General features: G+C 48.2%; 3 protein-coding genes across 3 annotated transcripts; all 3 read right to left on the bottom strand.

Annotated features, from left to right (window-relative positions):
* LOC101767357 (RNA-binding KH domain-containing protein PEPPER) lies at positions 1 to 4,158 on the bottom strand. Its single transcript, XM_022828000.1, has 6 exons — positions 3,715 to 4,158; positions 2,562 to 2,817; positions 1,705 to 1,853; positions 1,552 to 1,620; positions 809 to 943; positions 1 to 105 (listed from the first exon to the last, which is right to left on the bottom strand). The coding sequence occupies exons 1-6, from the start codon at positions 4,156 to 4,158 to the stop codon at positions 1 to 3; spliced, it is 1,158 nt and encodes a 385-aa protein (XP_022683735.1).
* A 447-nt stretch (positions 4,159 to 4,605) lies between these two features.
* Positions 4,606 to 6,939, bottom strand: LOC101766958 (cyclin-P4-1). The gene is made up of 2 exons (XM_004951994.2): positions 6,491 to 6,939; positions 4,606 to 5,308 (listed from the first exon to the last, which is right to left on the bottom strand). Exons 1-2 carry the CDS (start codon positions 6,874 to 6,876, stop codon positions 4,900 to 4,902), a joined length of 795 nt encoding a protein of 264 aa, XP_004952051.1. The 5' UTR covers positions 6,877 to 6,939; the 3' UTR covers positions 4,606 to 4,899.
* Positions 6,940 to 7,760: 821 nt separating this feature from the next.
* On the bottom strand, positions 7,761 to 11,266 carry LOC101777499 (bax inhibitor 1). The gene is made up of 6 exons (XM_012845921.2): positions 11,007 to 11,266; positions 10,024 to 10,167; positions 9,796 to 9,887; positions 8,557 to 8,743; positions 8,272 to 8,427; positions 7,761 to 8,159 (listed from the first exon to the last, which is right to left on the bottom strand). The coding sequence occupies exons 1-6, from the start codon at positions 11,127 to 11,129 to the stop codon at positions 8,103 to 8,105; spliced, it is 759 nt and encodes a 252-aa protein (XP_012701375.1). The 5' UTR covers positions 11,130 to 11,266; the 3' UTR covers positions 7,761 to 8,102.
* Positions 11,267 to 16,620: the final 5,354 nt, after the last annotated feature.

Raw genomic sequence — 16,620 nt, 5'->3', positions numbered from 1 at the left:
TCAGCATCCTTGAGCCAGCATGAGGAGGGGAGCTCGGCAGCCGTGGGCCAGCTTCAGCGTCACGGTAACAGCTCCTGCGTGGTGGCGGTGGCGGTTCTCTGTTGCCTGAAAGAACCTCCTGCAGCAATTACAGTGAGCAGTGCATTGATCAGCACACCGTTACAACATCATTCGGACAAATTTGATGGCACATGACTGGACTATACATCTGTATAAGATAATTTTAAATTTGATGGCACATGTATTATACTCGTATATTAGAAGACACTTTGTCATAAGCCTCACTTTGAACTCTGGAAACAGTTCAATTGTGCTTAAGTAGAGTGTTTTCCAGTTCCATGGCAACCTATCAGGTGCTGCGTGCCAGATACCATATAGGAGGCAGGAATTCTGAGGTTTCCCTAATTGCAAACTGGTTACAATAATCACCACAAGTGGTTAGATAAGACTTTAGACAGGAACACGATAGATTTCTCCAATCACTTCCATGCTTTCAGAAGGAAATCAACTACCTTAGGCACACTGTTTCGTTCCAATAGAACTAAATGCAAGACCTACATTTTAAAAAAATAGAAAGATGCAAAAAACACCTGCAATCTCAAAACTTATGATTACTAAGCATCTAAGCTTAACACAGGCTACATAAGCTGGACTTCAACAGTGCTACTGTATCCTTATAGCATCCTAGTTTAACTCAGCAACCACATACAAGACTAGAATGCAAGAGGAGCTATGGAATGGAGATAACCAGTAAAAGTTGATGTGCAGTTTGAACTTGTGAAGAACTGCCTTTGATCATAACTAGAACCTCATCTGGATAATCTCCAATTTCTTCAAGAACCACAACCGCTCCACTAACAGAACGAATAAACTCAATGTTCTCTCCTCTCACGCCAATTATCTCTTCAGCATATGGCAGTGGGATCTTCATTGTCTGTGTAATCTGAAAGCCAAAATGGTATGTAAGAGCAAGGTCTACATAAAAGTGCGACTGTTGGAAAGATGATTCCTACAGCTTAAATTTACTGAAAAGGAAAATGAATGGAAAAGATTAAATTCAAAAGGAATTGGGTATAATAGCTGAAGTTCTAACTGAAACAGACAAACAAGATGACAAAATATTTCAGCTGTAGCTACAGGGTACAGCAGAAAACCTGTGTTATTAACGGATCAGTTGGTTGGCTGAGATCCAGAGAGTACAGGTCATGAGATGATGGATTGCATCCATATAAGAATCTACCGCCTTTTGGATTAGCATGATCCAGCTGATCATACAACAGAAAAACATGGAAAAATCAACGCAAAGAAGACTGGGTATAACAGTTAAAACTTGAATGCAATCACGCAATCAAGCAGACAAAACATTTAGGTTTAGCATAAACTGAGTATACTGGTTTAGCATAAGACCTGTGTCATCAAGGAATCAGTTGCGTGGCTGATATCTGATGAGCAGTAAGGATCGCAGAAAAATTGATCTTGTCCGTACAACAGTCCACTGCCTATTGGGTTACCATGACTTCGCTGATCATATAACCAGAAATCATGATTCACTGCAAGAGGATAATCATCAATAAATTGATTTTCCTTAGAAGTATCCTGTGGCTGAGCTACTTCTTGGTTCTGCAATGCGCAAAACAAATATCAATTGCTACAAGATGCTAAAATGTTATGCAAAAGAGAGAAGGCAGAATATACCAAGATTACCTTCATATCAAATAGATGAAGCACACCATGGTCAACTAGGAACTTCCTGAGAAGTCCAAGCACTGATTTTAGGGCATTGTGAACCTTGAAAGAAGCACCATGTATCTCCACAATTCTTTCATCTGGTGTCTCACAACTCAATAGCTCATCTAGAAGAACAGATGGAGCAGGAAATGTTAAATCTGGACTCTGGAAATCTGTATTAACTAAAACTTGATTGCAATGGAAAATAGAAGATGTCCACGGGCATGGAATTCAAACTCAGCCCTTTATGACAGGACTTAAATGGATAGAAAACCAGCACTTAAACTAGGGCTTGAAATGTTTTGATTTGCTGATTAGCAGAAGTAGATACCAGTGGAATTTAGTATTTTGTACAACCAAATCAATTAAGAGACGAGTAAGGCTCTTTCCAATTTTCATTCTTGAAACAGGAGGTATTCAGGTGAATAGATCTAGTTCAAGTTTTAAGACAAGGTTAGCACTACTTTCCCTGAGAAAAAAAAAGTACAGCAAATTGTATGAGGCCTTAACAACGCAAAGCAAAACCATAAATTGTGGGTGCATGTACTATAGAAAGTGAGACCAAAAAATAAATACACCATGGACGTCTTGAATTAGAAGCTGAAAAGGGAAATGGCGAAGTATTTTAGAAAAAAGAACTAAGTGAAATATGTTGGGCTGCAAGTCACATTCATTGTCTATATTCCAAGAGTGAAGCAACATTATCATGCCATAGGTGAAAAAAAAAAAACAGCAAGCTAATACTTATTAAACTGCACATATCCCATCTAGCCTACCACTAATGAATACAACCTTTAACTGAACGATCTTGATGAAGATAATTAACAGCATACCTTCATCTATAATCCTTATGGTAGCACCAGTACTTTCTTGGATTGACTTAATTGTGACTCCTTGCTTGCCAATTAAGTGGACCGCTTGTGCAGCTGGAACTAATAATCTAACAGAACAAATTTCCGGTGCAGAAGCATATAAAGTTCCATCAGAATTGATCTCTTCTATCCCGTTTATATGCTTGAAGATCTTAATTGCAGCATTCATCACAGGTGATAATTCTGCTTCAACTTCTTCTGTTGCAGATACCAAAACCTAAAGAAAGGGAAGGAAACAAATAGAGGGGTGTCACTGCAACTCTGTTTTTTTTTTTCGGGAAGACACAAATAACTGGTCTACTGACGTCATTTTCAAATCCTGATATGTACCATACCACCTGTACATGTTACATTAGTTTTCTACCATTTAATGCACGGTTAAGATCTTTACTCCAATGCTTGAAACAAAGAATGAGAATGAAACCAGAATTTTGGACCAAGATTTCTAGCATGAACCGACATTTCTACTGACAGAACATATCTATTTAGAGCAACTAGATCAAGACAACTCACAACTCTACCAAACATTAATATAAGATAATGTATCCACAGTTGGTGAAACCACATAATGACTGATAAATAAACCAAGATGCAACAGTAACCTGATTAATTACGTGATTGTGGCATATCTGGCAAACATGTGTGCGCAAATTGTTACCATTTAGATATCCATAACCGAGCCAAGGTTCAAAACTTATCACCATCTCATCATATTCATTAGACACAAAACGTAGCAGCACATTGCAGCATAACACCCTTTTTTTAGTGTATCTCAAAATTGAAGTGTCAAATTCTGAAGTTGAGGAATAACTTTGAAATTCATCCAACCAAAACCAGTGCTACACAGATTACTGAACACACCAGGTATGGTTTATATCTCTAGTGTCTAAAATCAACAAGCACGATTACCAGAGCAATCCAATTCCACATTAAGCAAATGAAACAGCCCGATCGAACAACACTTCGCTTGCTTGCTTCGCACAGCAGACGAGATAGTACGCTACAACATCGACATCATTGGCAAGTTCCAAGTTCCAATCGCCCATTGCCCCAAAAAAAAAAGTTCCGATCGCCCACAAATCACGAGCCATAAAAACACAGCTCGACAACGAACCACATTCTGCGGGGGAAGGAACCGGAGCCTTACAATCCGGTTGGCGGCGCCGTGCGCGGCGTCGAGTACGCGGACGCGGGCGCGGGTCTCGTCGCAGAGGCGCTTAATGGTGCTACCGCGGCGCCCGATGACGCCGCCGACCTGGTCCGCGGGCACCACCAGCCGGAACACGCTCGCGCCGGGCCACCCGGGCCACCGCTGCCTCGCCTCCTCCCCCTCGTCCTTCCTCTCCGCCACCGCCGTCTGCGCCGGCAGCAGCTCCGGTTTGGACGAGGCGGGGAAAGGGTCCAGCGGCTCGAGCGCCGGGCGGTCCGCGTCCGGCTCCGGCTCCGAGTCGGAGGATGGGACCCACGGCTCCACCACCTCCGGATCCTCCTCCTCCTCGACGCCAGCTTCCGGAATGCCGTCGATCGCAGCCTCCTCCTCCTGCGGCGGCGGCGCCATGGCAGAGGGTTTTCGGGACGCGGCGGAGCGGAGCGAGTGGGAGCAATCGCTTCTGGTGTTTTCGGGCTGGTTTGGTTGAGTCGAAGAAGGACAAGAAGTCGATGAGTCGTGACTAGGACACGTGTCGACAGGTGGTTAGCTCATCTGGGTTTTTTTGCAGATCAAGAGTATTTTTTATAATAATATATGGCGTATTGCGTTTAAAAAAAAGTTAGACATTCCTAAATGAAATAATTCTTTCATGCCATACAACCTTTTTTTCTAGATACAAATTACTTAGCCGTTCAGTTTGGTTACTCCACATGTCTTCGTAGATTGCTTTTTTATTTATGATTGGGAGGATTTATTTCAGCTTCGGCTTCCGATTTTGTAAGTGGAGATTAAAATGAACTACTCAAGTGGCATGCATGGACTGATTTTTCTTTTTTTAGAAAAGAAACACCGCTATTTTCAGTCAACCGCCTTTGCATTGTCTAACCAGGGCTGGAGGGTACACATTCATCGTTCGTTCGACTCCGAATCCTTAAAAAAAAGGAAATGCTGTACACCCAACTATCTCGTGCAATCGCTTTGCACACACAAGTACTACACACACCGGCGGGACACGAGTACAACTGTAGAACACGATACGAACCTCGCTTAATCAGCAGCGAACGCAAAAGGCTCACCAAGAATTAACCGGGAACGAATTGCGCTCCTAGAATATGAACCAACAAATTAACAAATGAAAGAATCGTGCCGTCATCGGGCGACCATCTCCACTGCCGCTCTAGGGACGGCGATGGGCGGCACTGATGAGCCGGCGGCGGCCCTACTGATCCCGATCCCGACCTGACCACCATGAACGGCGGCGGTGACCGCAGCATCCTTCGTCTTCGTAACCAGCAGCAGCGCGGCCCGGTGGTCGCGTCGGCAGCGCTCGGCCTCCTGGTCCTCGCCGGAGTCGGCGACGGGAGCTGCCGCCGCCGCCGCTGGCGGCGGCGGCGGCGGCACGAGCATGTGGGCCTCGAGCGCGGCGCAGTATCGGGCGAAGGTGTCGGGCGTGACGTTGAGGCGGAATCGCAGCGCGAAGAGGAGCTCCAGCTCGAGGCCGTTCATCTCCGCCACCTCCACGCCCCCCACGCGCGCGAAGTAGGCGTTGTTGTAGTGCCTGCAGGGAGGGCAAAGTGTTATTTCAAAAAAAAATTTAGCAAAGTGCTCAGTACAGTCCAGCTTAAGATTCATCAGGGGGTCGCAATCATGATGAAACAGCTAATCATTGCTTGGAATGGTGCAGTGTCTGGTGTTTTTGTTTTGGAATGGTGCAGTGTCTGTGTGTAGCATTTCTTTTCTTTTTTTCCGGTTGTTGAGCAATCGGGTTCAGAGTTGGGGTGGGAGAGGAACAGCCTAGCGAGCGACGAGCTGGACGTCCCAACAGACCAATGCACTCACCTACCGGCTGCTGCTGCATACGGCTCTTTCCGATTGTAGCGTGCAGCAGGTAGCACACCATCCATACCTCTGCATGTGATTCTAGGCCATAGTTCAGATAAACAAGGCTGGAATTCAGGAGTTCGTTGGAGCAGCATCAGCATGCACAAAGAGAGGGGCATGTTGGTTGGTTTGTTGAAGGTTGGTTGTGTGCTCCAGCTCGGTTGGCAACCAAGACGTGCAGCTGACCGGAGCTATTGGATAGCAGCGGATAAATGCCACGCCGTGTCACTGTGTCAGACTCCATGGCTCGCACTGCTCATTGCTGTGTGGTCTCTGTGCGTACGATTCGGCAGCAGCTAAGCCACCAGCGGCGGTGGCAGTACACATTTGACTTGCCGTTCCCGGCACACACACGTACTACGGTGAAGGCAAAGGGATACGGCTTCTGCTTCTCTGCATTCTACGGCATCCACGCCGACAGGGCTCGATCGAACTTGCCACGGGCGGGCAGAGCAGCACGCATCGGTTGTTTATCGTGGCCGGAAATTAATGGTTATCCTGGTTAATGCAGGTTACTGACACTGATCAGCAGGGTTAATTAGTCATTAGTCAGCCCTGGCATGTGCAGGTATGTTGAGTGTCAACTCCTCCCGTGCCTAGCAGGAATTAGTTACTTAACTATCCTGCATGTCAAGTTGGTACTAGTTACTGGCTTAGTGCCATAGGGCACAACCCAATTGCTGATGCTGATGTAGATTGGTAATTTTTTTCTGCCTTGGCGAATTAGCAGCGGGATATGAGTAGTTTACCGCCGATAAATGGAAGCTGATTAGCGGCGAAGAAGAGAGCAGAGCGCTACTCGTCGGTGGAGCGAGACCAACTGGTCGGAGGGGTGCGGATGGTTGAATGGGCTACTCACATGTCGTCCATGAACTTGGCGGCGACCAAGACGGCGGTGATGAGGAGGCGGTGCACGCTGTACGAGTCGACAACGCCGACCACCGCGGCGGCCGCCATCTCCTCCTCCTCCTCCTCGCCTTCCCCGTCCACCAGCGTGCGCTGCTGCGCGAGGCGGTCGAGGTAGACGTAGGAGACGACGAAGCACGCGGGGCTGCACCCGGCGTACCGGTATATCCGCTCCGCGTACCGGCGCACGGGGATCGCCGGCAGGGCCTTCCCACGGAACGCCGACAACGACGCGGGCGGAGCGCCCTCGGCGTCCCCGCGCTCGGCGGCGCGCTCCAGCAGCCCAGCCAGGACGGCCACCGCCCGGGGCACGCGCGCGCCGCACTTCCTCGGCTCCATGCCGCCGGCGTGGCGCGGGCGCGTGGTGGTGGGCGAGCTGGTGGCAAGGTGAGGACGGGAGGCCGTGACGGTCGGGAAATAAAAGAGGCGGGTGCGGGTTGGTGGGTGGTGTGGTGGGGCGCTGGCAGACACCGGACAGGCAGAGGCGACGCGCCGCTCTTGGTTTCCCGCTTGTGTGCGCGCGGAGGCGTAAACTGAAGGAGGGCGCCTTCGGTTCGGTGTGGCCGTGTGGGAGGAGGACCGGCCGTCACCGACGAGGTGAAGAGAGAGGCTAAGGATGGATTGGCGGGGCCTTTTGAATACAAAGCGCCTGCAAACGTGATGCCTCGGAAAACGATCCGAAAGGGCGAGACCCGATGCGAGCCTGTGTCGGTCCAACTCGAGCCACATCGAGAAAAATAAGAAGCAGGCGGTGGTCTTTCTTGGCTCCCTCCCTGGGCCTTTTGTATAGAAACCGCCGATCCGATCCGGATTACTGTAATAAAGTTTCGGCGGGCGTAGTCAGGATTAAGAACAGACAATACGATCCTGGGAGCAAGTTTGCGGTCAACATCAGCGTGTGATGAACCACCCGTGTCCCGTGGCCCTAACATAGACGAGTAGCAGAGGACAGCAGAGCAGCGGGCGAGTCCAGGCCGCTTCACATCGCGCCCCATTCTTTTGACGAAAGGACGCTTCATCAGTGCGGCGGCGTCCGTTCTATTGCTCCCCCCATCGTTACGGCGGCAAGCGCTCTCTTGTACGTGATGACAGGTGCCACGTCGTTTCAGCCACTCGAATTCCAGAAACACACCAAAGTTTAAATGCATTTGGTACAAAATTTGATTCTGTGCATGCACATGGATGTACAAAGTACTGAATAAAACAAGGGATTAGGCCGCACAGATCGGGGAATTCAGCAATTCATTGCGATTTCTTCACAGCTTGTTATCAGGCTCAGACCAATGCCAACCAACATTCAGTAAACACAGGCAGACAGATCCGAGTTGTTTGTAGCGCGCAAGGTATATGCAAAGCTCCAGCAGACTCCACACGAGATTCACAAAAGAACTAACAAACTAAGAGAAACCAAAGAACAATTCGTTTCCACCACAGCACCCACTTGTATGGCAGCTTCGTTCCCATCCTCAACGCACTTGTAGTAGCAGTAGCAGTAGTAGTAGTACAAGTAGTAAGTAGCGGTGGCTTCTATGTGCACAGGGCGGGTGGGACAGCTTAGCTAGTGCTCACGACCTCCTATTCTTCCTCTTCTTGTCCTCCGACTTGTCAGCTGCGTTCTTGAGCTGCACGACCAAATTGAAGCAATCCATCGTCAGCAGAGTTATCGGTTATCATAGACTGCAGCAATTCCGACAAATAACGATCAAGGTAATCAGGCAATCCCCAAAGGCTCACCATGATGACGAGGATGCGGACAAGGACAGCCACGAAGTCGGTGAAGAGGGTGAGGGCGTGCTTGATGTAGTCCATGTCACCACGGTGCGCCCTCTCGATGATCTCCTGTGTGTCGTACACCATGTACCCCAGGAAGATCAGCAACCCAAAGTAGACCTGCAAGTTGATAAAATCCATCACAGGTCAATTACTTTTCTTCAAGCCTGATAAACACACATGCCTAATGACACCACTCGAACAGCAGTACAGCACAAGCACACTGCACTCATATACAATCTCACTGACCTCAAACATGAAGCTGCTAGTGGAGTGGCCAAAGATGGAGGCGGCGAACTGCAGCCAGAGCAGGATGGAGAGGCCAGAAGAGAGCAGCCCACCAAGGTAGAGGTACTCCCTGCGCTTGGCCACGATGGCAGCGCAAGAGAAGCATGCGAAGGCAATGGCAGTCCCAACAAATGCTGTCACCAGGATGCTGTCAAATACAACAGAAGCAACAGGTAAGCTACATCAGTTAACAGAAAACAATTAGTATGTTTATGACGGTGATCAACAACAGATCTAAGATTGAGGTTTTCGAGCAATTTAACTACAAATTCATGGCTCAGAGTACTCTGGTGTATGAATTTAGTTCAGAATACAGCACAAGAAAATTCAGCTCATCATGCCAAGATAATTAAATAAAGCAGCAGCTCAGCCCTTCACCTAACAGAATCAACAAAAAGGCCCAAGCCCAACGCAGGACACCATCATACACAAATCAGAGTTCTAAGACACCTGAGCAGATTACATGTTGCTAGCTAAGGCAGTTAAAGAGAGCATGCACAAATGCTAATGGTCCAAATGGAAGTCAAACAAACAGAAGTATGCAGTAGCACTTCCCCTAAATGGTCAGGACCAACATATCATCTGAAAACTGTTCAATTCTTAAATTTATCTCTTGCAAACCATGTTATTCAATCCCATGCCAGGTCCCCCATCAAGTAATTCAGAAGTAGCTTTGCTTTTCTTGAGCATCTTTCAGGGTGAAACATACATGGGAAAAAGCATAATCAAGGGCAAAATCAATTCTGCATCAAGGTGCAGAAATTTTGCACCCTCATAGCAAAAACTGTGAACAGTAATTAACTAGTCATAACATCATGCATGACGCACTCGAAACTGCAACTGTCAGCAAAAAATATTATCATGAGGAAATACTGGTAGTCCAATTGCCATGCAAAATTCTGCTACTATGACGTCAACATCGGTTAAATGAATAACTGCCCTCAAGAAGGCAAGAACATGACAAGAGACACGAAAACCATAGGCATCCAATATGTCCTACTCACTACTGACATATTGCCAATCACCATCACCTAATTGCTCAAGCATTACATCATTTATTACTACAGCTACGCCGAACTAGTAGCTCCTACTAATCCACTCATGCATGATCAAACAAGGTGGACTTGTACGTATTTGATTAAGTGGTAACCCACAGCGCAGGCAATTTCCAAGACAACTGCTAGGTAAGTTCCTTATTACCTTGGGTCAAAGTCTACAGCGAGCTTGATCAGAGGTCCAACTGACGCCCCTTCCAGGAGGGCAGCCGCCATCAGCAGTCCATACCTCTTCCTCTGCACACACGCGCACACAGGGCAAAACATCACAAAAGTCAGCGCGATTGACATTTTCTGTTGTCAAATTTCTCAAAAACTTCAAATGGATGGAGCAATCAGGTTATCAAGGTCAACTGACGAAGGAGAGACGAACCTCCTCATAGACGGGCACCGAGAAGAGCCAGGCGATGCTGCCAACGCAGCCGAGCATGGTCAGCATCCCGCCAATGTTCCAGACGACGTGCAGGTAAGCGCCCACCGCCGACGAGGCCAGCGCCACGCATAGGGTGAGGTAAACCTGCAGGCAACCAACCAGCCACCGTCAGAAATTCAGAATTAAGATACTCGAGCAGCTAACCACCGTTAGAAGTTAGAACAGTCTGTCTGACATCACACAATCGCACGAAACATGAAGGCGCATAAACAAGTAACCGAAATGCAACTAATCGAATTATATATTTTCTTAATTAATGACAGATCAAGCGGTGCTATTCTGCAGTTATCAACCCAACGAGTAAACGCATGAATCAGTGCGCATCCCAAATTGTCAATAGCTTATGCGAAGAAGAATAACAAGACGCAAACTGCAAGTTCCGATTAAAAAAAAAGGTTCACAAATGAGTTCCACTAGGGATCCCCACGAAACCAACAACGGAAAATGAAGGCCGATTGCGTGAATCGCACACATTCCAGTCCAACAATTCGATCTGAAACGTTTAACTGCGGCGCTCATCGCATTCACATTCCGACAAATTCATTCATCTGGACAAATCGAACCGGGAGGCGTAGACTGGACCGTCTAAACCATCGGGCGCGGAAATCAAACCAGGGGGCGCCAAGCCAGCCTGGAACGGAAGAGCAAGCGGACTAGACACCCACGAAGAATCGAGCCCCATCAGAACCAAATCCCCCCAAATTTCCCCAAAACAACCGCCAAACCGTCAGATCAACACCCCAAAACCACACGGACTCCCGAATCCGTTGCCGCATTCCACCCCGCGAAGCCCTAGGGATCACCCGGTGGCACCATCCCAGCACGCAGCCCACGGACAAAGGACAAAAAATCCGGGAGGAAAGAAAATCAGAGGGTCGGAAGAGAGGGAGAGGGAGGGAGGGCAATGGCCCCGGGAGACGTACGAGCTTGAGGTGGGTCTGGACGGCGGGGGTGATCTGGCGGAAGTTCTTGAGCGAGTCGTAGCCCCATCCGCCGCCCGGCGCCGCGCCGTACGCCGCCGACGAGGACGAGTAGAAGGCGTCCATCTCCCTCCCCTGGCTTGCTCCGCCGATGCTTCTCTGTCTTCACGGGAAACGAATCGGGTCGCCTCGCACGCAAGGCCTCGTGAGGAGGATCGGTTGTTCGAGTCGTGTCGGGTCGCAACGCAAGGTGTTCGTGGGTTCCGGAATGCGTCGGACGAGGGGGAGGCGGCGTGTTTATATAGTACAGTAGCAAGTGGGGACGGTGGGTTCGTGGCGGAGGAAACGCCGCGGCACCGCGCGAGTAGGCTTACTCCCAACTCCCAACTTTGACACTATGCAAAAAGAAGATTCCCCATCACATCAAACTTGCGGTACATGCATGGAGTACTAAATGTAGATGAAATTAAAAACTAATTGCACAGTTTTGTTGTACTTTGCGAGACGAATCTTTTAAGCCTAATTAGTCAATATTTGGACAATAATTCACAAATACAAACGAAACGCTACAGTGTGCTACAGTGCTGTAACAGTAATTTAGCACCCCCAAATTCGCCAAACTAAACACGGCCTAGTTTTCGGGAAGGCTCACGGGCGCGCCTCGTGCGTCGCGACCGTCCCAGAAGTTTCGTCACGTACAGCCGCCACGCTGGTTGGTTGGGCTTCCGTTCGTTCGCGGTTGATGGGCGCGGCGCCGCACCGTACCACCGCTGCCGCCTCTGCTGCGTTAGAAGTTTTACCATTGGCGCCGGCGTGTTTTCCAGTCGGCCACGCTTATCTCGCGTGCATCGTTATCTAGAGTTGTACGGGTAGGCTTCCGTTTGGTCGCATCATTCTCAATTGCAGTCGGTTAAGCATGCATGATACCAACATTTTCGGTTTCTGGTTAGTCGTTTGAGCGCACCGTTATTTTTCGCGTGCCTGCTAGTTTATCGAAGAGGTTCAAAGATTGTGACGATCAATTTCCTTGCGACTGATTTTAACGCGTTGGTTACGTCAACGATGAGCTTTGGGATGTGCTATGTTTAAAAAGATACTGTATTTAGCTGGAGCTGGAGTCAAAATAATTTATCTCGTATCAGCCTACGTACATAAAGACATGCACGTACGTAAGCCCTCACGCTGCAGCTACGCCCGTAGATGAGCCGCTGCAGCCGGCTTTTGTCGTGCTAATGACCAAATTGAACGTGCTAAGCAATTGGATACAGACAATAATCGCCCATCGGCTTGTTAATTAATTTCTTTGGCGTTAAGAAAAGGACCAAAGCGTGGCACACGCCTCGTCGCAACGCGCCTCAGGCCTGGCATCGCGCGAGCCGATGACGCGAACTGCCCAGGTCTCCACCAGTGACGCGCCTCCACGTGGCGGAGCCGACGCGGGCACGGAGGGGGCGGCAGCAGCAGCAGCTGCAGAAGCTTCGCGAGCCTCCCGGCGGCTGCTGGCAGGCGGGGCCCACGAACTTTCGCCTTCCAGAAACGGACAGGTCCCACCGGCCCGTGGTTTATCCATTTGCGTGCGCTTTTCGGGCGACGACGGTCCACGACGTTTCCACGACTGTCGCCGTCGACCGTTGGGGGAATTTTCCCGTATTCGCCCGGCGCGAATTTATCTGGACCCGCTGAATTTTTCCGCTAAACGTGTGCGCGTGTGAAATACTTTAATTTGAACTTTTCCTTCAAGCATAATTCAGGAGGTCGAGTAGCGTGCGTGGATCGGGCCAGATTGGAACTTGAAACGAAGCAACAGATATAGAATTTTGAGTAGCAGAAGTTTATTAGTGGTAACCTCTTTATATTTTTTTTCCTTTACCATGATGAGAGGAGATGTTAACGTTGTCAAGCCTTGAATTTTCTTTTTTAGTTAAGAGAGCACGAAGTATGATCAGGCCCAGGATTATGTATCAATCCAGATGTGTAAAGGAAGAAAGCCCCGTTGGTAATTTCTCCTTCCTCCCATCTTTGTTTCTTCTTTGACAATCTCATGCTTCCAACAATTCTTCGTTTCGTGATCCAGAGGGGCTGTAACGATAAGGGAAAAAAAAAAAGAGGCCTTTTGTTTAGTTTTTTTTGGGGGGAAATTTGGCAAAGCCGCAAAGGTAAACAAAAGTCGTGCAGCGGGGCGTTGTTTCGCTTATGTCTAATTCACGACGTATACGGTAGACATGCACGACGATCATGGATGCATGGGCGTCGATGGAAATGTTGTGTAACTTGCGAGCGAAAGCTTTCCTAGAAATGTATATGCGAGCGCGCCCGAGAAAGATTCGTGCAGCGACGCCGCCTTGGCTTTCCCGAGTGGAAATTCTCAGCTTGGAGAGGGAATGGAAATTTTCGCAGCGAGTACGTAGTAGGAGATTAGCTAGGATACCAGTACGTCACTGGTGGAAAACAGGGTATTAGTCCCAGTTGGTAGGTCTGAAAGATATCGAAAATTCATCCGGGATAAAATTTTAGAGATGAAAGGAGGTTCTTTAGTCCCGGGTGAATTATCCAGGACTAAAGATCTCCTTTAGTCCCGGTTGTTAAACCCGGGACTAAAAAGGTTGAAAAATTAAAAAAAAAATTGGGCCCCACGCTGGGCGCGCCGGCCGGCTAGCCGCCTGCCACCTGCCGCCGCTCCGCCTCCACCCGCGCGCCACTCGCCCGCCTGCTGCCACCCACCTTGGCTCCGCCCGCCGCTGCCCTGCTTCCACCCGCGCCGCGCCCGCCGGCCGCCGCTCGTCCTGCCCTTGCCCCACTGCCGCTCCTCACTGCCAGTAATGGGCGAGTAGAGGGGGAAGGGAAGGGGCAGCTCTCTTCGGATGGATAGGAGAGAGGAGGAGAGGAAGCTTTGCATGGTGGAGAGGAGAGTCGAGAGGACAAGGTGGCAGCTCTGCTTCGGGTGGAGACGAAAGAGGCGCCTGCGGGACGAGCGCCATTTTGTCCCGTTGGTGTTTCCAACTGGGACTAAAGGCTCCCTAGTCCTAGTTGGAATTACCAACCGGGACAAAAGACCCCCTTGTCCCGGTTGGAAATTCTAACTGGGATAAGAGGGGAAGCGTCCGGGATAAAAGGGGAGCGTCGGTGGGATTTTTTGGAGCCATTACAACCGGGACTAAGGGGGCTTTAGTATCAGCTATTATTTGCAACCGGAACTAAAACTCGCCCCCCTCCCCCCGCGGTGGCCTTCGGTGGTACATTTTTGACCCGGGATTAAAGTCATTTTAGTCACAGGTCCAATATTAACGGGACTACTAATTGGACTTCGTGCATGCTAGCTAAGCTAGTCCAAAGACAAGAGTACTAATTGGAAAGCTTAAATTTCCTCCCCTTTTCCACTACGTACTCCTACACGAGCTGATCGCAGCCCGAATTTCTTGTATTTGTACTAGAGCTTATATATGGAGCTTGCGGAAAAAGGAAATTATTAAGCGTTGAACAATCGTCTCGTCGATGCAGCAATAAGCATCAGCATTTGAATTCCGGTCATCCCAGCTGCCCGGCCCTGGGAATTAAGAACGTAACTATCATTTTTCGTAGTCTGACCTTTCTTCATATATATAGATACAAGTAGCAGTGACATCGTATCAGCAAGGGAAAGAAGCTAGGACGAGCTGGATCCCTGTTCATCAGCCGCGCGCCGATTGGCGAGGAATTTACCTCGAGCCGGTGGTGATGGTACGCTAGCAGTAGCTCGGCATTCCTGTCCTGTGGCTGCCTGCTTCGTCTCCGGCTAGTCCACCTACTACCTTTTTATACCACGGCCGGCCGGCCGTCGATGACAGCCGCTTGCATTATTGCATGCAGGGTAACGTGTATATATGCATCTATATTTTGCCTCCGTTTGGTACAGCTTCGGCTTCTCGTAAAATGGTTTCGGCTTCGGCTTCTTCGGTGGAGTGGCTTTTTAGTGAAGTTGAAGCCGTTTTGCAAAACGTTTGGTAAAACGGCTTCTCAATGGCAATATATGTAATTTTATGATCACTTAATGCTTGGAGAGAGAGGAGAAGCCGGTGAAGCCACTTTTTTCGGCTTCTCCTCTCTAGTGTAAGCCGTTTTGCGGCTTCTCCCCAGCTTTGGTGGTGAAGCCATTTTGAAATTGACCCTTTGGTAGGGCTTTACCAAAAGTCGGTGGAGAAGCACTCTGAGAAACCCTACCAAACTTTTGGGATCTTTTTGTTTGAAAATGGAAAAAAAAATATATGCATCTATATATATCCTTGAACGTGTGATCCAACCCACTTATTGATCGGAAGCCAACCAGTTAATCAATCATTCTACCGTACCCTTAAATAGCTAGCGTACCAACCGACAGTCGTTAGTCCTCCGTCTTACTCACTCCCTAAAAAAAAAAGCAACTCTCACTTCCTCGGAAAATCAATTTTAAATTTAATTAAATTTATACAAAATAGTACTAACATTTATAGTACAAAATAAATATCAATAGATTAATCATGTAATATATTTTTATAGTAAATCTATTTGGAGACATGATGTTAGTATGTTTTATAAATTTGATCAAATTTGAAACTGTTTGATTTCTCGAGAAGTAAGAGTTGCATTCTTTTTAGGAATACAGAAAGAGGTCGCATCGTCAAATCTTTTCACCTTGATGAAGCATAGCTCAAGGGAGCAGTCGTGTGCACTTTTCTTTTTTCAAAACCAGAATACAGATGTAAGATGTTCACACATAAGTTATGCGTGCACAATGTCAAGGTTAGACATATATATCGACGGACACTTTGGCTACACTAAAGAAGTGCGAGTACTAGCCGCTAAATAATAATACAATAGCCTAGATTTTTTTTGGTGATGACGAGCACACATAATTAAGATCTGTTTGGGGATTTTGTCAGGACATGGCCGTCTGGTGAGACATGGCTCCCCAGATATATGCTTGTCTGGGTCAGCACCAGAAACTATCAGGAACCTGCTTCTTCCCTGCGAATCTAGCAGACGGGCGCGAAAGTTTTCCACAATTGCACGCGAGAAAGATGCATGCAGCGACTTGCATTGGCTTTTTTTTTTCCTCCTTGGGAGTGGAAATATTCCGGCAACGCGATCGAAGAAAGAGTGCCGTCGATGCCAAGCCAGCTATTTTGGTGATAGTGTCCTCCTATCCCTGTCTTGTCTCTGGATCGGACTAGCGAACTGCATATCATGCAGTGCAGAAGAGGTGCTTCACTTTCCTCATAGTTTCAAGCCTTTGAGTTCCTTCTCCTTCTCTACAACTTCTTGGTAATTGACTCCAGCGTCGTCGATGTTATTGTACGAAAGGCACCTGCATCGTGCGTGTATATAGTAGTTGAGCGAGAAAATAGTTTGCATAGAACCCTAGGAACTTCTCGGAACGAACATAATCGATCTCTTTCTTTACCTAGGACGAAGAATTCTACACTTACTGCCAGCACGGGCCTAGAATAAAGATTTGACTAGCTTCAGGCGCGCTACATATCACCCCGGAAGGTATATGTATCAACCTCTTGTTTACTTCACCTCCAACTCCCAACTTTGGCACTATGCAAAAAGAAGATTCCCCATCACATCAAACTTGCGGTACATGTATGAAGTACTAAAT

The sequence above is a fragment of the Setaria italica genome, chromosome I (assembly GCF_000263155.2).
Source record: "Setaria italica strain Yugu1 chromosome I, Setaria_italica_v2.0, whole genome shotgun sequence".
Taxonomy (NCBI): Eukaryota; Viridiplantae; Streptophyta; class Magnoliopsida; order Poales; family Poaceae; genus Setaria; species Setaria italica.
The sequence above is the reverse complement of the archived record's forward strand: the minus strand, read 5'-3'. Positions and strand labels throughout refer to the sequence as shown.

Coding starts and splice junctions, on each gene's coding strand:
- LOC101766958 (XM_004951994.2), bottom strand. CDS start 6,876: ATGGAGCCGAGGAAGTGCGGCGCGCGCGTGCCCCGGGCGGTGGCCGTC. Junction 5,309..6,490: donor GCCAAGTTCATGGACGACAT/GTGAGTAGCCCA, acceptor CCCTCCCTGCAG/GCACTACAACAACGCCTACT.
- LOC101767357 (XM_022828000.1), bottom strand. CDS start 4,158: ATGGCGCCGCCGCCGCAGGAGGAGGAGGCTGCGATCGACGGCATTCCG. Junction 1,854..2,561: donor CATAAGGATTATAGATGAAG/GTATGCTGTTAA, acceptor CTGTTCTTCTAG/ATGAGCTATTGAGTTGTGAG. Junction 106..808: donor TTGGAGATTATCCAGATGAG/GTTCTAGTTATG, acceptor AGGTTCTTTCAG/GCAACAGAGAACCGCCACCG.
- LOC101777499 (XM_012845921.2), bottom strand. CDS start 11,129: ATGGACGCCTTCTACTCGTCCTCGTCGGCGGCGTACGGCGCGGCGCCG. Junction 8,744..9,795: donor GCTGTAGACTTTGACCCAAG/GTAATAAGGAAC, acceptor TGTATTTGACAG/CATCCTGGTGACAGCATTTG. Junction 8,160..8,271: donor TCCGCATCCTCGTCATCATG/GTGAGCCTTTGG, acceptor TTGGTCGTGCAG/CTCAAGAACGCAGCTGACAA.